The sequence below is a fragment of the Mucor velutinosus genome (assembly GCF_035048745.1).
Source record: "Mucor velutinosus strain NIH1002 chromosome Unknown tig00000093, whole genome shotgun sequence".
Taxonomy (NCBI): Eukaryota; Fungi; Mucoromycota; class Mucoromycetes; order Mucorales; family Mucoraceae; genus Mucor; species Mucor velutinosus.
Window position 1 is genome coordinate 1,149,794 of NW_027041907.1, and position 16,895 is coordinate 1,166,688.

General features: G+C 41.0%; 6 protein-coding genes across 6 annotated transcripts; 4 read left to right on the top strand and 2 right to left on the bottom strand.

Moving 5' to 3' along the window:
• Window positions 1-562: 562 nt before the first annotated feature.
• Window positions 563-2,800, top strand: ATC70_002124 (HpcH_HpaI domain-containing protein; the record flags this gene model as incomplete). Its single annotated transcript, XM_064821506.1, has 7 exons — window positions 563-838; window positions 905-1,292; window positions 1,348-1,665; window positions 1,725-1,784; window positions 1,837-1,922; window positions 1,978-2,136; window positions 2,189-2,800. The coding sequence occupies 7 exons, from the start codon at window positions 563-565 to the stop codon at window positions 2,798-2,800; spliced, it is 1,899 nt and encodes a 632-aa protein (XP_064681192.1).
• Window positions 2,801-3,018: 218 nt separating this feature from the next.
• ATC70_002125 (uncharacterized protein) lies at window positions 3,019-4,246 on the bottom strand (the record flags this gene model as incomplete). Its single annotated transcript, XM_064821507.1, has 6 exons — window positions 3,019-3,140; window positions 3,198-3,377; window positions 3,433-3,690; window positions 3,749-3,820; window positions 3,901-3,975; window positions 4,033-4,246. 6 exons carry the CDS (start codon window positions 4,244-4,246, stop codon window positions 3,019-3,021), a joined length of 921 nt encoding a protein of 306 aa, XP_064681193.1.
• Window positions 4,247-5,046: 800 nt separating this feature from the next.
• Window positions 5,047-5,486, top strand: ATC70_002126 (uncharacterized protein; the record flags this gene model as incomplete). The annotated part of the gene is made up of 2 exons (XM_064821508.1): window positions 5,047-5,278; window positions 5,329-5,486. 2 exons carry the CDS (start codon window positions 5,047-5,049, stop codon window positions 5,484-5,486), a joined length of 390 nt encoding a protein of 129 aa, XP_064681194.1.
• A 1,444-nt stretch (window positions 5,487-6,930) lies between these two features.
• Window positions 6,931-8,181, top strand: ATC70_002127 (uncharacterized protein; the record flags this gene model as incomplete). Its single annotated transcript, XM_064821509.1, has 1 exon — window positions 6,931-8,181. The coding sequence occupies one exon, from the start codon at window positions 6,931-6,933 to the stop codon at window positions 8,179-8,181; it is 1,251 nt and encodes a 416-aa protein (XP_064681195.1).
• A 900-nt stretch (window positions 8,182-9,081) lies between these two features.
• ATC70_002128 (uncharacterized protein) lies at window positions 9,082-10,267 on the bottom strand (the record flags this gene model as incomplete). Its single annotated transcript, XM_064821510.1, has 5 exons — window positions 9,082-9,340; window positions 9,394-9,500; window positions 9,572-9,794; window positions 9,847-9,984; window positions 10,038-10,267. The coding sequence occupies 5 exons, from the start codon at window positions 10,265-10,267 to the stop codon at window positions 9,082-9,084; spliced, it is 957 nt and encodes a 318-aa protein (XP_064681196.1).
• A 257-nt stretch (window positions 10,268-10,524) lies between these two features.
• On the top strand, window positions 10,525-13,425 carry ATC70_002129 (uncharacterized protein; the record flags this gene model as incomplete). The annotated part of the gene is made up of 4 exons (XM_064821511.1): window positions 10,525-10,942; window positions 11,007-11,515; window positions 11,576-12,280; window positions 12,340-13,425. 4 exons carry the CDS (start codon window positions 10,525-10,527, stop codon window positions 13,423-13,425), a joined length of 2,718 nt encoding a protein of 905 aa, XP_064681197.1.
• Between the last annotated feature and the right edge of the window lie 3,470 nt (window positions 13,426-16,895).

Sequence of the window (16,895 nt, forward strand, 5' to 3'; positions counted from 1 at the left end):
TGCACTACAGATGGCTGCTTGACATTGCAGTGGCAAGCAATGCTTACTGGAGCCGGTAGTCTACCCGCCTCCTTGACAGCTATTACCACTTTTTATTGCATCATTCATCACAATCCTGTTGCTATTTGTATAACAGCTTCGTCAGTACTGCCCTCTATCTTCCTCTTATAAACGGATGTGAACAAGCAATGCCTGATGCAATCTCTCTCCTAGCTCCGTCATTCCAAAAAGCTGCGGTATTAATACAGGGAGCAGCAGTACAATTGGGATTCATCGTACGACGCAAATTTAATATATCAAAATATAGTTTTTCAGGGCACACTCAGCATTGTATAAGTACCATCATCAACTTCTATAAACGGTGCGATTTGGTTCTCAATGGGCTCCAATGACACTCATTCGTGATGATAAGGTGATGATATCAGAAGAGTCGTTGCAGGGTTTCCGCCAATCAAATGATCGTGTAAGATCGACGATGTATTTCAATGCCAAGTGATATTTAATTCATGCATTGAAAAGTAACTCACACAAGGCCTTTTCTTTTTTCAATCTTCTCTAAATAATGAGCGCAATTACAGAAACAACACAAACAACAACTAAAGTCGACGTATTCATCTGTGGTGCAGGCCCAGTTGGGCTCTTTTTTGCCTATCAAATGGCCATGCGAGGACACTCCATCTTTATCTGTGATTACAAACCTGGGCCAACGCTGGAAAGTCGGGCAGCATCATTGACAGCACGCTCTATGGAGCTCTTTGAAGCAAGAGGCCTCGCAGGCGATTTTATTGCAGAATCATTTGCGGCCAAGGGAATTAGAGTATGGAGAAACGGTAAACTGGTAAGCTGATCATGCTGGAATGTGATGAACTGGGATCGCTAAAGGCCACCACATGTCATTCTTTAGCTTGGTCAATTTGATTATGGCGGCGATACAGCTTATGGCCAGCTTACCATCATCTCTCAGAGTAATACGGAGAGTATCCTGAGTCGCAGATTAGAGGCAGATACAGACAGCTGTGTCCATTGGGAAACCGAACTGGTCTCGTATGTTCAAGACAAAGACAAGGTTGTAGCAACTGTACTAGATAAAAAGACAGGAGAAGAGCACAGGGTGGAATCTGCATTTATCGTGGGCGCTGATGGCAGCCGATCAAAAGTAAGAAAGGAAAACGAGGGCTGGACATTCAACGGCACGGCCGAAAAGACACAGTTTGCATTGGCCGATATCGAACTGAGCGGAAAGGGCATTGAAGAATTCAGCGAGAGACTCAACTTACTGTCTAGAGGACCAGGTAAATGCATTTGCATCGCAGTGAAATAGCTTTACTAACAATAGCACTTGAACAGACGTCTTTGGCATGATCCGTCTTAACCCTCTTCCTCACGAAAGCGTAAATGATTTCAGCACTTACCGCATCTTTGGCAACTTGACTGAATACAACCCTGCTAATGCCAAGATCAGTAACAGCGGCGAGGTGGATCATGGTTTAGTGGCAAAGAAGCGCGACACGCAAGCGCTGACACTGGAGTTTATTCAGTCTTGGCTGGACAGGTTTACAGATCCCTACAAACTAACTGCTGGCAAAATGATTTGGGCTTCGCAATTCAAGGTGAACGAAAGAATCGCCAATGGATACAGAAGGGACAGAGCATTCTTAGTCGGAGGTGCGTGGCGGGTGCATGCTCAAAGATGATGTTGTGAATCTAATATGTGTGATGAATAGACGCTGCACATTGCCACTCTCCAGCTGGTGGACTGGGGTTAAGCTTGGGATTGCAGGATGGTAAGTGCAAGTCTCTGGAGAAAGCGCACAGTGCTAACAGGTCTCATTTTAGCGGACAACCTTGTATGGAAGATGTCAGATGTCCTCAAGGGCGTCTCCAGAGACCCAGAAAGACTATTGAATTCATACAACCTTGAGGTAAGGCGTATGCATGCACCAAATGCTTTTTCATTTAACATTTACACTATTACAGAGATACCCTCTTGCTGAAGCGACACTCAGAGCGACAAGCAACTCCAGCGATGCTAGTTTTACTCGAAACGAACTGGTTGGCTACGTAGCCACTGTTGCTGCATTTGCTGCATTGAAAGTTCCTCAGGTGCGCAACTTTGTCTATGAAAGGGCTATGCAGGTAATGCCAGGTTAAATGGTGTATCAACAAAAGGCTGATGGGTTAATTCTAGCTCAATATCTGCATTGATCCCGAGCACTCCCCTATTCTGGGCAGATTTGATAAAGGACTTGTCAAGCCAGGTCAATTCCTACCCAACCACGAGCCTCTCCGCAAAGCCATCTTTCCTCGAGCAACCCCATCCAAAGCAAATAGATACATTCATCGACAAACGCTTCGAGATATCCTGATACTAACAGAGCAAACAGCTGTGATTTACATTGGCACGAGGTATTCCGGCGCTGCTTCCAATCAAGACATCATTAAAAAATTTTGGATCCAAACTAAATTTCTGCCTGTAAAGCGTCTGGTCGTTCAATCTGTTGTCAACTGCAATCTGGCCCGTCCTCCTGCGTACATTCAAGACGACGAAAAGGAAGAAGCAGAAGAATCGTTCTACAACGAAGAAAGAATTGATACGCCACTGTCTCTTACAAAGCAGGTTGGACTTTTGCCTCTGTTGTCCAACATGTTGTCAGCAGTGCAAAATCCACCCGGCGTGCTTCTAGTGGTCAGACCCGATTTCTATATCTCTCAGGCCCAACTCGTTCATAATGAAGCAGACTTGATGTCATCGTTGCGATATGTTTCCGACATGTTTGTGAATAAAGCCTCGTCTGTCTGAAAGTGTATAGCAGCATTACATGTAAATAACAATACACAACCATTCATTTATGATGCCATCTACTTTCTGCAATAAATGGAGCGTGTTTATTTCATTTTTTTTTTAAGAATTATATAATAATAAAAAAGTAGTCATCAGTGAGTGAATTGAAGAGGGGAATAATAAGGATGCTAAAAGAGAGAGAGAGTGTGTGTGTGTGTGAGAGTGAGAATAGAAGGTTAGTTGCATTGAATGAATTGATCAACATCGAATGTATGATCACTAAAGGGAATGTTGGAGAAATCGAGATCGTTGGATAGCTCGGAATCCTGATCAGCGCTTTCAGAATCATAGTCAAACTCTATTATTTGTATATAGAGTTAGCATTATCCTCTCATCAGCATTCGTGTCAAATTACCCAAAGCGCCGTCATTGATGGGATGCACCATATCCTGCTTCACTACATCTGGATCTTGATAAAGGGTAAGCTCATCGTGGTGTTTGCTCAAGCGAATATATTCGTAGGCATCCATATCAGCATACGATGTAAAGCGGGACATATCAATGATGCAGCTCTGATCTGGTTCATACGGGATTTCTATACATGCATCCATGTCAGGACCAGTCAATGATGCCGTGAAATGGTACGCTACCTTTCTCTTTAGGGGGACAGTATTCAACAGTGGAAGTGTCGTGTTCAATGTCAGGTTGTGCTGTTTCCTCCTCTGTCTCTTCCTCGTTTTGAATGGTGGCCTTTGCGTTAAACTGTCTTTCAATCGCAGGGAATGATTCAACATCTACATCATGATCGTTTTCCAGTGATTGGTGTTTGATATGATAGCTGGACTCTTGCACTGTGTCGTCAAACGCACTAAAGTCAAGATCCAACCCCTGTGGTGTCCATTCTTGTTCTAATTGACCGGATTAATATTGTCACTAGATTGCCTGTTTGCAAAAAGGTGGAATTACCCTGTTCCTTGTGGCGAAAAGTGCGTTCTACTCGAATGTCCTGCTTTTTGCCTTGGGAATGCTGAACTTGTCCTACATGGCAAATAGAGGGGGGGGGGGTCAATACATCTGGTGTTTTATACGCGTTTTGGCTCTCTGTCGCAGGGTCGTACCAATAGCTGATTCGCTTCTTTTGAGTGGAATGGTGGATGTTGGTTTTTCGGTCTTGTCTTGAAAGATGCGTAGTTCTATATGAAATGCAGAGTCAGTTCAGTCATTCTTCAAGTTGAATGGTGCGCTTTTACTTTGTTTCTCGTTTGTATTCTTGCTGAATTGGTCGCTTTTCTGGTTGTGTGGTTTGAGCTTGAGCGCAGAGGATTCTTTGCTGTTGCTGCGAATGAAGGATTTGTTGGCTGCAGAAGGACCAAATTGCTTGTTGCCTTTCAAAGCATTGATCTCTTCAGCAGCATTCTCATTTCCATTCGACCGTTTACTGGTTTCTAGATTTCTCCTATACATTCTTTGATTGAATAAACAAGAAAAAAAGAGATGACTATTTTGATGGGAAGCGGTTTTGAGCTTCAATTGCCCATCACCCAAGTAGTGACCACCTTTCATGGTAGTCGAAGCAATGCAAGCAGCTCTGGAGAAGCTCATTCATTCAATCAAGGCAGGTTGGCAAGGCTCAATCCAGTGCCTGCAGAGTAGCATGCGTCATAAGAGGCATTCTGGCATTTTCTACCATTTTCCGAGCAGGCTGTTTGTTGACATTGCAATACATTGCGAACAGTGATGATTTCTGATCCACTGCTTTGATGTCAAGTTGATGGATGGCTGTCCACATGGCGTCAATGATGCCAACACAGGTCTGCTTGACACCAAAACTCAAGCACGCCGTCTTTATCAACAAACGAGCAAGCATTTCTGGCCAACGTACATGGCATTGAAACCATAGTCCAAACAAAGAATAAATCTCCATGTTTATTCCTTCAATCCACTCTACGTTTTTCATTTATAACCATGTTGTCTATCCAATGGATGGAATATCGGCTTCTTTTTCCTTGTTGTGTGTCATGAAGATACTACTTTTGTTTGCCCTTTTGGCCACTGTATGTAGCGCACTCGTCAACAATGCTGTAGGCGACTGTTCAGGTAAGTACAAGACATCCAAGCTGATATTGCACTTGCATTGACAGCACGTACTCTATCGAACAGTCATCAACCCCATTGGTAATACGATTGTAACAGCTGGAGAGAAAATAAAGATTATGTGGTAAAATTTATCGCCAACGGCTGATTAGATAATAAGCAAAGATAACATGTTGGATAGGGCTAATTCTCATGCAACTGTGTTTCCGAGCATCCATTTGGTCCAGTCAGATGGCGTAACTACACCTATTGTGATTGCTACCAACGTATCCACTGCATTAGGCCAAATCGAGGCTGAATTACCAAGAACACTGGTCCCCTCCAATGCCTACTACATGACGTTGGGTACAGCGCCTCATTCGTGCCAGTCAGGCAACTTGAGAATCATAGGAGCCTCATCTTGTAAGTTCAAGTCGAGCTATATCATAACAAACAATAACACTCTGTTCTAGTTGTTCCTGATCCAAAGACGCCTGAAGGCCTCAACAACCAGATTTCTTCAGGCAGATTTCCAAAGGGTGCCAATGAAGCAGTATCGATATCGCTGCCCTTCCTGCACATTACATTTGCAATCATTGCTATCACACTCAGCTTCACTCTCGTCATTTGATCACTCCACCGTACCCATAGACTGCCTCACTATTAATGACAATAAACTAATACATACACACGATGGCACGGTGCCGCTTTTGTACTAATCCTTATCGCTCGCTTTGCTAATCCAATACAATCCAATGTCTGACAAATTGTGTCTTCTGACCATGCCAATGATAGACTTGCTGCAGTGCAAATTACGCATGATTTTCAAAAAAAAAAAATGAAGCGTGTATCCATGATAAGTGCATTCTCATGTTCACATGATGCAATGCTGTCTAGCAACTATCTTTTTCTGGCTCCTTGGGCAAGTGCTTTTGTCATAGACAGGCTTATCTATGCGAATTTTAATTCAAACTTCTGTATAAACCTACCTGCAGTTGGTATTTACTCATGATCGCTATTGCAGGCCATAAATTATGGGGTTGATAGTGTGAGTAGCGGCCATTGCCTAGTATGCTTTGTTGTGAGTGAGATATACCCCCCTACACCTAATCATTTTCCAAAAGTGCCATAGATTGCCAGCTGGATTAGAGCCAACTCGCATGTATCTTGATACCAGACGCTGTAACTTATCAAACAGAAAGTCTAAAAAAAATATAAATATCCTTATGAGGCAATTATATCCTGAACTTGCACTAGCCTCTATTTCTCTGTTTGTTTGAAACCCCCAAGGATCCGATACGGAACAGCTTGTATTCATCATACATGACTGAAATGACAGCATCAGTATAGGAGCGACAGTAGTGCAATACGAGCAAAAGCTTTATTTCAAGTCAATGGTTGATTCAAGCAGAAATTCACCACAAATTACATTGCAGCTTACTGTCCTCCTCATGCTGACATTATACGATTTGATATGATTGTCCTACCCTAACTGCCAATATTTTCGCACGATGATATAGGCCAGTCGTTGTACGCAAATGCAAAGAGAATAGCTGTTTGCAGGGTTGCCGTAGCGAAAGTGATCCAACGCATTGCGCTGTATACAGACTTATGGAGCGCATTGCCAGAAACACCTGCCACATACAACAAGCAGAAAGCAGAGGACCCTGCAAACAAACAACGACAATGGAAAGAGGAGAGATAAGAGTATATTTTCAAATAATCACACGCTCTCTTTGTTGAAACAAATGGACAGATACTCTGTTACACGATCCTTTATCAGAAATTGCTTTGTGGGGAAGAGTTCGGACTCACCTACAGCTTAAAACTGCATAGTAGCTGGAAATTGATAAACCCCTTGAATCGTCAATATCTTATCAATGAATGGGCTATCTTTTCTATGAGCAAAAAAAAAAAAAAAAAAAAAAAAAACAAACAGTGTCGTATCTATATAACGAGATAAAAGAACAGCGTATAAATAGCATGCAGTTTGCCATATTCCCTTTTGATTCTATTTTCTTTCTTGTTGTATTCACGTATTCTACATGCTATCCACTATTGCCGCTACTCATTCAATGGAAAATCAGCAACCATCCGTATCACATCATCATTCCAGAGAAAACTGCCAGGGATGTCGTCAATGCTGGCAGCGCAGCAGCATTCGTTGGACTCCTCCCGTCATCAAATGCTTCAACTGTGAGACTACTACAACGCCATTATGGAGAAGAGATGAGACTGGAAACACAATTTGCAATGCCTGTGGACTCTACTATAAACTGCATAATGTGCAAAGACCAATAACAATGAAGAGAAATGTCATTAAAAGACGCAAGCGATTCAATAGTCTTCCTCAGCAGCTTGTCGTGATAGAGAATCTGCCTCCATCATCGCCTGCTTTATCCGACACTAGCACAGAAACTACACCAGAACAAAAGCAACAAGAGCAGCAGCATAGCCATCTTTCCCACCATCAGCATCAACATCACTCACATAGTTATCATCAACATCATCAACAGCATAGCCCGTACCAGCAAGGATCAAAGAGAAAGCGCAGTAGTCTCTCACTACCAGAAGAGCACACTACTATTGACTATACTGCCAATAAAAAGACCAGAGATATAAACGCAAACAACGAGCATATCATTCTCAACACAATCCGATCCTTGATCAGCCTTGGAACAAGCACATCATCCAGGGTGAATGATGCAGAATCCTTAGCTTCTATACCTTCCGTTGCCTCTATATTATCTAATTTAATACTGGAGCCAGCCTCATTTCAACAAAATCTGGAAGCTCGTAAAGAAAAGCTCGAGAAGGAGCTTGAGCATATCACGCATTTACTTTTGCAAACAACAGAGATACTGAAGACTGTGGAATCGGTGATGGCTATCATGAATCTTCAGAAACAAAGCACCAGTGATGCTACCACAAGCAGCAGTAGTAGCAGTAGCAGCAGCAGCAGCAGTAGCAGTAGCAGTAGCAGTAGCTCTGAAAAGAACCTGTTAACATCTTTAATGATGCTTGGAATTGCTGCAAATGCTGATTATAAAAGCACATGCAAAGTACCCACATCCTCATCCAGCAAAACCATTCCATCGTTATTTGAAGCTATACCCTCTCTCTATTCAAAAACAGACACGAACACTACCACAACAGCAAGGTCCACGCCACCATCTCCATCATTATCCATGCGTTCCTCGTCTTCTCACCAGGACAGTTCTTCATTGTCTCCTCCTCCGTCAACTTGTTCATCCGCTGCTTATTTATCAAGATATCCTGCTACCACAAGTACACCTGCCACTGCTTCCTCCTCCTCGCAGCTATAAACCATGTGCGTACGAGCCTGTATGTAGCACATTGATAGTGATAAAAATCAAATAACGTGTACATAGATAACCTTTGTTTTTTACTGTTTATGGTCTCAAATATAGATAAGCTTTTTCGAATAAACTTTTTGTGTTATCTAATACTTTCCTTATCTGCTTTCCGTATTGAATTTGCGATTTATGCAGCTATCAACGAAACTGGAAATGATTTGCATTCTAAAGTACATGTAGTTTTGTTTAATTGATTGAATGTATATTTGCATGGACAACCAAACATCTTGGTATATGTCTGAATATATCGATTAGCTTAAAAATCAGCGATTGTAAGGCATATTCAATTTTCGCATTTTCATGCGTGTGGCAGCTATGTACTCGTCTGAATTAGGATTAACAGCATTGGAAATTGCCTCGAATTAAGCTTCCTAATAGAGGATTCATGTGTATTCGTACATTGCTAAGCAATTCAGCCGCGATATCTTTGTTTTTTTTTTAATTAAAATCATAGGTTAGATCAGCTTAAGAGACGCCATGATTGACGCGTCAAGGTTTAAATACATCAAATATCTAGCATAGCTGTAACGCTGGTTACATTCGTTCAATCTCTGCTAAGCTCTAATGAATGTTGGTGTTCTGGTCCATGCATCACACTTGCCAGGTTATTCGCGCGTGATTCTCATTAGCCAGATCATCAAGAGATCAAGATTACTGCCTTTCTGTTCCTGAAATACAACCATAAATTATACAAGATTTGGGGATATTTTCTCAATCAGAGTGGTCAACAAACGATTGCTCTTGTTGACACTGATTAGCTGTCTAATGTGATAACACATGTACTGATCATAAAACTAATACATTATCTGGTGCATTTTATTCGCAACGATCAAGTGATTCAGGACACGGTCAGATGGCTGCTAAACGATCAAATCCTTGTTGTGCTACTTTTCTTGTTGCCAAGTTGCAAGCAAACTCCAAGGCATCTGCCATCTTCCAAGGCGTGTGCCGCGATAGGTGCAGAATAATGCCAGCATTGAAAGTGTCTCCTGCACCTACAGTATCTATCACTTTTTCAATAGTGGGTGGTGTCGCTTGATATGTGTGTTTTGTTTTGTTATCAAGTGCAGAGGCGCCTTTGGAGCCGTCTGTACAAAATGCGATTGCACTGATGGAGTGATGAAATGAGAACATGTTTTTGCTTGTTTTACCGAAATTTACCTCGGCTTCAACTTTTGCTGCAGTAACGGTGATTCAGTCAAGAATGAATGCGCTTCGGTGAATTCATGATGCTGAGCGTATATTTTAGAAAAAAAGACGACATCTCCCTAGTTGAGGCAACATGTAAGCGACCAACTGCTGCTGCTGCTGCTACTGCATGTCATTATGCATTTCGTACCCGTTCAATCAATAAATCAATATTCTCTCGCTCGGGCTTCTCCACCTCGACTGAGATTGTCAAATCATGCCTCCAATGTTCCTCCAATGCTTTGTTGTTGAGCCAGTCAATCTGCTGGATGGTTTGACCGATATTGCGACCTTCAAAGTGAACCCACCACTGGTTGTTGTTGTTGATTCCAGTAAACACTTGCACAAATTCTTCATAGGTTAGATCTGTTAGACTGTAAATAGAAATTAATATAAACAAACAATTTATCATGTTCCTTCAGTTACTCATTGTTGGAGATGATAGTTCTTGAACCTGATTCTTGGTTGTGAATAATGATGGATGATGGCAGCATTTTGTCATCCCTGTAGAGCGTGGTATCATTGGTTGCAATGCCTTGGTCTTGCAGTGATTCCATAATATGACTATATATTTGCTGTAAATGGGCGATGATGCTGATGTTCCATAGGTCGTTTACCTGGATGTTTCACGGGATCCGGCAGCAGACATGTAACACACATTGATATCATCAAACTGAGCCAGTACTTTTGCTGTGTTGCATGTATTGCCTCCTGTTCTTTGTTCAGCATTGCTTGCTCGAAGTTTCGTATCTTCCTCTGGAAATTTGGCAACATGGAGTATGGTATCTTGGTAAATCTGCCCTACCAGCAAGATGTTCTTGCTATTGCCATTGCTATTATGCGACATGATCTATTTTTATATCACACGGAAGACGCAATGTAAAAAAGAAAGGAGGTTTAGATAAGAGAAGAGACACATACAGACATGCACTGACACACGTGTGGAGTCACAGGGTTTTCAGTCTTTGAAATCTCGCTCGTTCAATAAATGAAATGTCTTTTTTCACTTCCCTTTGCTTACAAAGGTCTTATACATCTCTTCTTTCTCTTTTTTTTTTTTTTTTTTTTTTTTTTTTTTTTTTTCAATCATCCTCGCATCTCAAAATGGACAAGACTTCTACTGAAAAGAGGAATGGCTTCTATACTGTCGATGCTGTCCCACTTCATCAGTCATCCAAAAAACCCTATCATTTGGAGAAACGCTTCATGCGGGATGTAAACATCTCCCATGGTGCTTCCAGTAACCACAACAGCAAAAAGAATCAAGTCGAAATCAAGAGGGAGGCTATCTTGGAAGAGCGAAGACACAGATTGAACCAGAACTTTCTGAAGGTAAAGCGCATTGCTAAAGAAGTCAAGGATCGTCAGCAAGACAAGATCAATCTATTGTCCAAATCAATGCAAGCTGCTGAGACCAATCGAAATTTCTACATTGAACAGCGAAGAGCCAATTCGAAAAAGACGGTTGAAAGGGCCAAATGCATTGCTCACCAGAATCAGCTTAGATCAGAACAGGAACAAGGTAGACATTTGAAAGAAAGACGTAGAAAATGAAAGAATTTAATTTGTCATTTATCACCATGTAGAGAGACGTAAGGCTGAACTCGAAAGCCGATTGCAGAAGACAGAGGCAAGACGATTGGCCCATTTAAGCAAATATAAAGCGCAAAAAAAGCAAAAGAAACCTCTTCCTCCTTCTTCTTCTTCTGCTACTACAATTATTACAACTATTGAATCACCTTTGCCCGCAGTAAAATCAACCATGCCAAGCACTTCTACTATCAAATCACCTCCATTATCGCCAGCATTGCAAGCTCCCAAGAAGAAGCCCTCATCATGGTCCATCATTCTGAGAGCATTCCGAGATCTGGGTTTGCCATTGCCATCTCAACCTGATACTTGGCTTGAATTCAATTCACTTGGCAAGCTGCTTCATCAAGCCAAAGTCATTGTCGTCACTACAAAAGTTCTGAATACAGCTCTCAAGTTGACTGATGAGGAAAGCAGACATCGTGCCCGTGTTCTTTTGACCTCATACATGACCCTCATGTGTCCCAAGGAGGTATTGCAGGATGTGAATGGCGCCGAGGAGAAGGTAAACTTTTAGCATGAAAGACTCATTGGATTCAATACGACTAAACAGCTACTATGATAGAGACTGCATGCTGCAGCCAAGAACATGCTACAGCTTTTTGAGATCTGGCTTCGTGCTCATGGCCGCCCTGGAGCCACGGCTGCTCGTCTTGCCTTTGTGGATGCTTGGAATGATTACAATCTATTGTTTGAAACTTGGAAATCCAGAGATTGTGATCAGCTCGTCAGGAACATGACCAACTACTATGTGGAGCTTTCAACGTTGAGACAAACTGTCATTGCGCAACAAAATGGAGACGAATCAGTTGGAGAGCAATTAAAACAGCAATTGGATCAAATCAAGACCAAGCTTCAAAAACTGGGTGGACCTGACGCCATGGAGAGATTGCAAAGAGCATTGGAAGCTACAGCCTCATCGACATCAACCGGACGAAGACAACAACAGCAAAAGAACACTCCTCGCTCGCCAGAAATGGATGTCGAGTACGAATCTCAACAGAATGCCAACAACAGCAATGCTAACCCGGAGCAGTTGGGCCAACTTTTGAATGGTTATGTACCCTCCTCTGGCTTGACGAATGAGCAATTGGCGCATGAATTGATCATGGATCCCGAGTTCAAATTAAAGAGATACGCGCCCAGCAATGACTTGGAAAAGCGTGTTCGCATGATGGCTGAAAAGGCATTTTTTGACAAGATAGCTGACGACATTGAACAAGGTACAGCTCACACATCATTGCCTGCTTTGATCAAGGATGTCAAGAGCGTAAGCTATTAATGTGCATTACTGAATATGATGAATCAAACTGACTGTTCAACTATTAGCGCTTGTTGTCATTGGTGCGCTCTGGTACTTCCATGTACAATAGCATTAATGATGCCATTGATTTGACGATCATTGAACAGCAAATGAAACAAAACTCATTCAACATGCAATCTATGGTCCACTACGTTTTGGATACAATGGCGAGCATGTGTGCTCCAGTGCGTGATGAAGAGATCCAAAAGGTTCGCACCTCCAATGACAGCTTGATGGAACAGATCAAACAAGTGATTTCAATTTTGGAGAATATGAGTCTGGATCTCGCCAACTTTAGATTGAGATCGTTGCGGCCACACCTTATGTCCATGGCAGTGGAATATGAAAGAAACAAGTTTGCATCCATGTTGAATGACGGCACTATCCAACTTGTACGAACAAAAGCCTGGCTTACTCAATCAGCAGATAAGTTATGTCAAGTGGCTGCTCAACGAAATCCCGAAGGAGTTCAACCTCAAAAGAACAACAAGCCCTCACATGATGCTATTTTTGAAGATGCATTTGTATCTTTGCTTTGTCAGACCCAACCCATCACTCAACTGGACCAAGTTCCTGAGACCTTAGCTTTGGACGCTAAACGCATGGCCGAATTCCAAAATGAAGTACAAGCGACAACTATGGTGGCTGCTCTAATCATGCTGGCCCGAAATTTTGGCTCTGCAAGTCCTCAAACATTATCTGATTTAGTCGTGAAACTATTTACCATGTTGGAAGATGACTCAACTTCTATCGACAATCTGGCATCAGAAATAGAGCGCTCGGTGAATGTACGACCCGAACGAAGAGAGATGGTAAGAACCATGGTGGATAAGACAGTCAATCATAACGATACGGTATATTCTCTGCTCTCACGGCGTGTAGCTATGGTGATCAAGAGCACTATACAAAGCAACAAATTTGTAACGGATGCAGTTTTATCCAGTAATGGCTTGGATCATGTTCGAGGTCATTTGCAATCGATTTCCCTGAAAATACAACGATTGGCCCATCATCATCGAAAGGTTTATGCCTCTTGGTATAGTGAGATCATTGCAGAAGCGTTAAATGAAAGCGTTATCATCACTCCCACTGCTAGTAAAGAAATGCAATAGCTCTATCGCATAAAGCGCTGTTTTATGAATAAACTGATATGTCAAGAAAACGTGAGTTTTGGAGGCAAAGAAATATAAACCTACAGAGCAGTGAACTAAGGTAAAGACTTTAACGAAAAAGTGAACGATATAATACACAAACTAAAGACTCTATCAATTGAGTCAAGCACAGCTGTTTATACTAAATTGCTGCTATATTTAAATCAATCAGACAATTATAATAGAAACATCTCAGAGGGTAATCAGACAAAGCGCGATACTTGATCTTGCTTAACACATACACGATTATTAAAGTACGTAATATATCTTGCTACAAAAAAAAAAAAAAGATATCCTAATCCGAGAACGGTTGAGTTACGTTACTTTAACTGGTGTAGACATGAAAAGAGTGCAACAGGCGCCGAATTTTATCGCGCGTAATTGCTCATAATACACAGGTTCCTATTACATGAAACTCATTACTCAAATTGCCTGCATTGAGCAAGACAACAACTTCAAACCTTTGCCAAACCACACCAAAGCAAGATATCTCCATATGGTTTTAATACAACGTTCACCGGCAACTAGTCTATCCATCTATGACTCGTAACCACTTGTAATTAACAGCTTTCAATAGGGTTTATACATATCTCTTTGCTCAAAATTGTCTTGTTTCGAAAACCATCCGTTTCTGAACAACAACCCACCATCGAATCTAAAATTCAACCACACTATTGTTTTCTTCAGCGCAAAACTTTGCTAAAAAAACAAGCTACTTTCAGAGCTGTAACATTAATATTTCAAAGTTTGATTTTGGATGGCCAAAGCCTCCAAACGGAAAATACTTGTACATCCAGAATCTTTGATATCAGGAGGTAGAAACAGCAATCAATGACAACCAAACATGTTGGAAATCAATGATAAAGGACACATATTTGACGGAGCATTTAGTATTAGGAGGACCTGGATTTAATGTATTGCTGTGCCTATTATTAAAATATAACTTTCTCCAGTTTATAAATCCAATAAATATCCTTCACATTAAACTGTGTGGTGAATGATAAATCAAATGATTACACCTTATATTACTTTTGAACAAGGAAGGTTTAAGATTGTATCCACTTGGTTACGCTTTTATTATTACAAAAACAAAATTATATTAGATGGCAGATTAACAGAGAATCAACTAGTTACAGACCTACGCTGTTACGACCTCTGAGCCAATCAGATCGCTTGAAAGCGGTCTACATACACCACAAATCCTGGAAAAAATTTGCGAGGGTTTCCCTCTGCTTTGATGTGAGGCAAAATTTTAAGCTCCGCTATATAGCAATATAGCCGTTACTATCATCAAATTTCCCTCAGGTGCTAGAGCATGCCTTACTTACACCACCTAGCTTTAAGTTCAGGCATTGAGACCCTCAATCATCACTAAAGTAAGTAGCGATAACCAAGTGGAGGCGGCCTATCTACCTCCTAGCCTCGGATAAAGTCTTGTTGAGCTTCAGGGATAGGCACATCCACACAACGTAAAAAAGGTATGCTTCAAAGAAACATAATAATAAAAAAAGAATGAAGAAAAGAACATGCTACAATACTATAGGAGTATAGTAGTATGTAAGCAAAGAAGAGACACTCACACGAAGCGAGTCAAAAAAAAAGCATAACAAGCACAACATCAAAGATGTTCAGAAAAAGCTCGTTGCTGTTGCAAGAAAAATGCATACATGAGCAACGTGCATGGTAGTAATAGTCGGATGTAAAGCAACATGGCACAAATACGCACAACTGCAAAAGCAACAGTGGTATTATAAGTTTGCGATACAACATAATGACTAATAATGTCTCATGTAAAGCTACAGGGGAAACACTACCAACAAAAGAAAAGAAAAGAAAAAGAAAAAAAGCGCAACAAGGCAAACATCATGAATGCATTATCACGAGAAAGGAAGCAATCATATAAGCGTTCAAAGAAGTTTTATATCATTGCAGCCGGAAGAAATAAGATATCTACCACTTACCACAGCCATACATACACCAGAAGAGTATAGGCAATCACTGGAGACAGACCACAGAACGAGCATGCACCAAATACAACAGTAGACCAGAAAAGACAGATTAGCAGCATCAACACCAGCACCATAAAAGAATCAAAGAACGAGCGACACCAGAGAACGAGCATACACCGAATACAGTAGACCAGGAAAAACCAGATTAGCAGCAGCAGCAGCAGCAGCAGCAGCAACAGCAGCAACACCAGCAACACCAGCACAATAGAAAACCGAAGAACGAACGCCATCAGCAGAGACCAGACAATGACCAAAAAAGCAACCACTAGACATGATAAACCAAAGAAGCAGGCAGCAGAGATAAAAAGAGAAGTAATGGCAGCAGCACTCACGTCAAATAGGCAAAAAAAAATTATCGAAACCTAATAAACAAATTTATTTAGTGCTGATTCTACGTTTTCCAGTGCTAGTTATCGAATGGTACCTACTATATTCCTCTTTAAAGAAGCAGTATCATGTACTCGTAACAGTGCAAGACCGTGCCATTAAAAGCTAGAGTGTTGTTTTCAATCAAAAGGGTTCCAAAACCAATATGGTTTGATACTAAACGCGTTTTGCAAAAAGGATAAAAAACGGAGGTATAGAATACTGAGAGGACGCCGTATCCGACGTCACGACCAGTAGATTCGGCCTCAGTCTTCTGCCGTGGTGGCAGCCGTAAATGCTGCACTTTAATTTGAAATTGTGCAGTGGGTATTTCCGTGTTCAGATTTGACTTAATTTCAGATTCTCTAAACGTTTTTCCTAAATTTGACTATGAAAATTGTCGTTGTTATACTTTATTTTCTAATGCATCTATAAAGAGTCAATAAAGGCGCATCGATTGATGCTGGTTATATTCAGCTTTCACTCCGAAAATTATGAGCAATTTGCAAAAATATGGAAACAACATTTTTGTGAATATGTCAACATTTAGCATATAAAAGTTTCAAAACAGCAGTTTCCAATGTTGCATATCATCATTATAATGAATTTGATCTAGTATGTATCATAAAAAAAGTCTTCATTTTTGGGATGAAAAACGCGATCGTTTGATTTTCAAAAATTTTCCCTTACTAATACTCATCCAAAAATGAGGATTTTGATAAATTTGCAATGACCTGACAAAAATTGAGATAAAGCATCAGTAAACAAAGCATAATCAAGAGGAGTCGTTTGGTGCTATTTCAAGCGCTCAAGACGCTTTGTGGCATGAGTTATTTGTGTTTGAAAATAGTTAGATTTAGACAGAATTTGACCTATAAATAAGGCGCTGTAGGTTGTACTGCCAAACAAGTCAATAAATAGCATCAGTACTTGATGGTTTAGATATTCAGCATTGTACGAAGCTTAAGCCTTAGGTGATAAATGCTTTTATTGTAATTCTGAGGCATAAATCTTTCTTTTTGAAATGCGCTATTACAGTAATTTGAAGACTTGAGC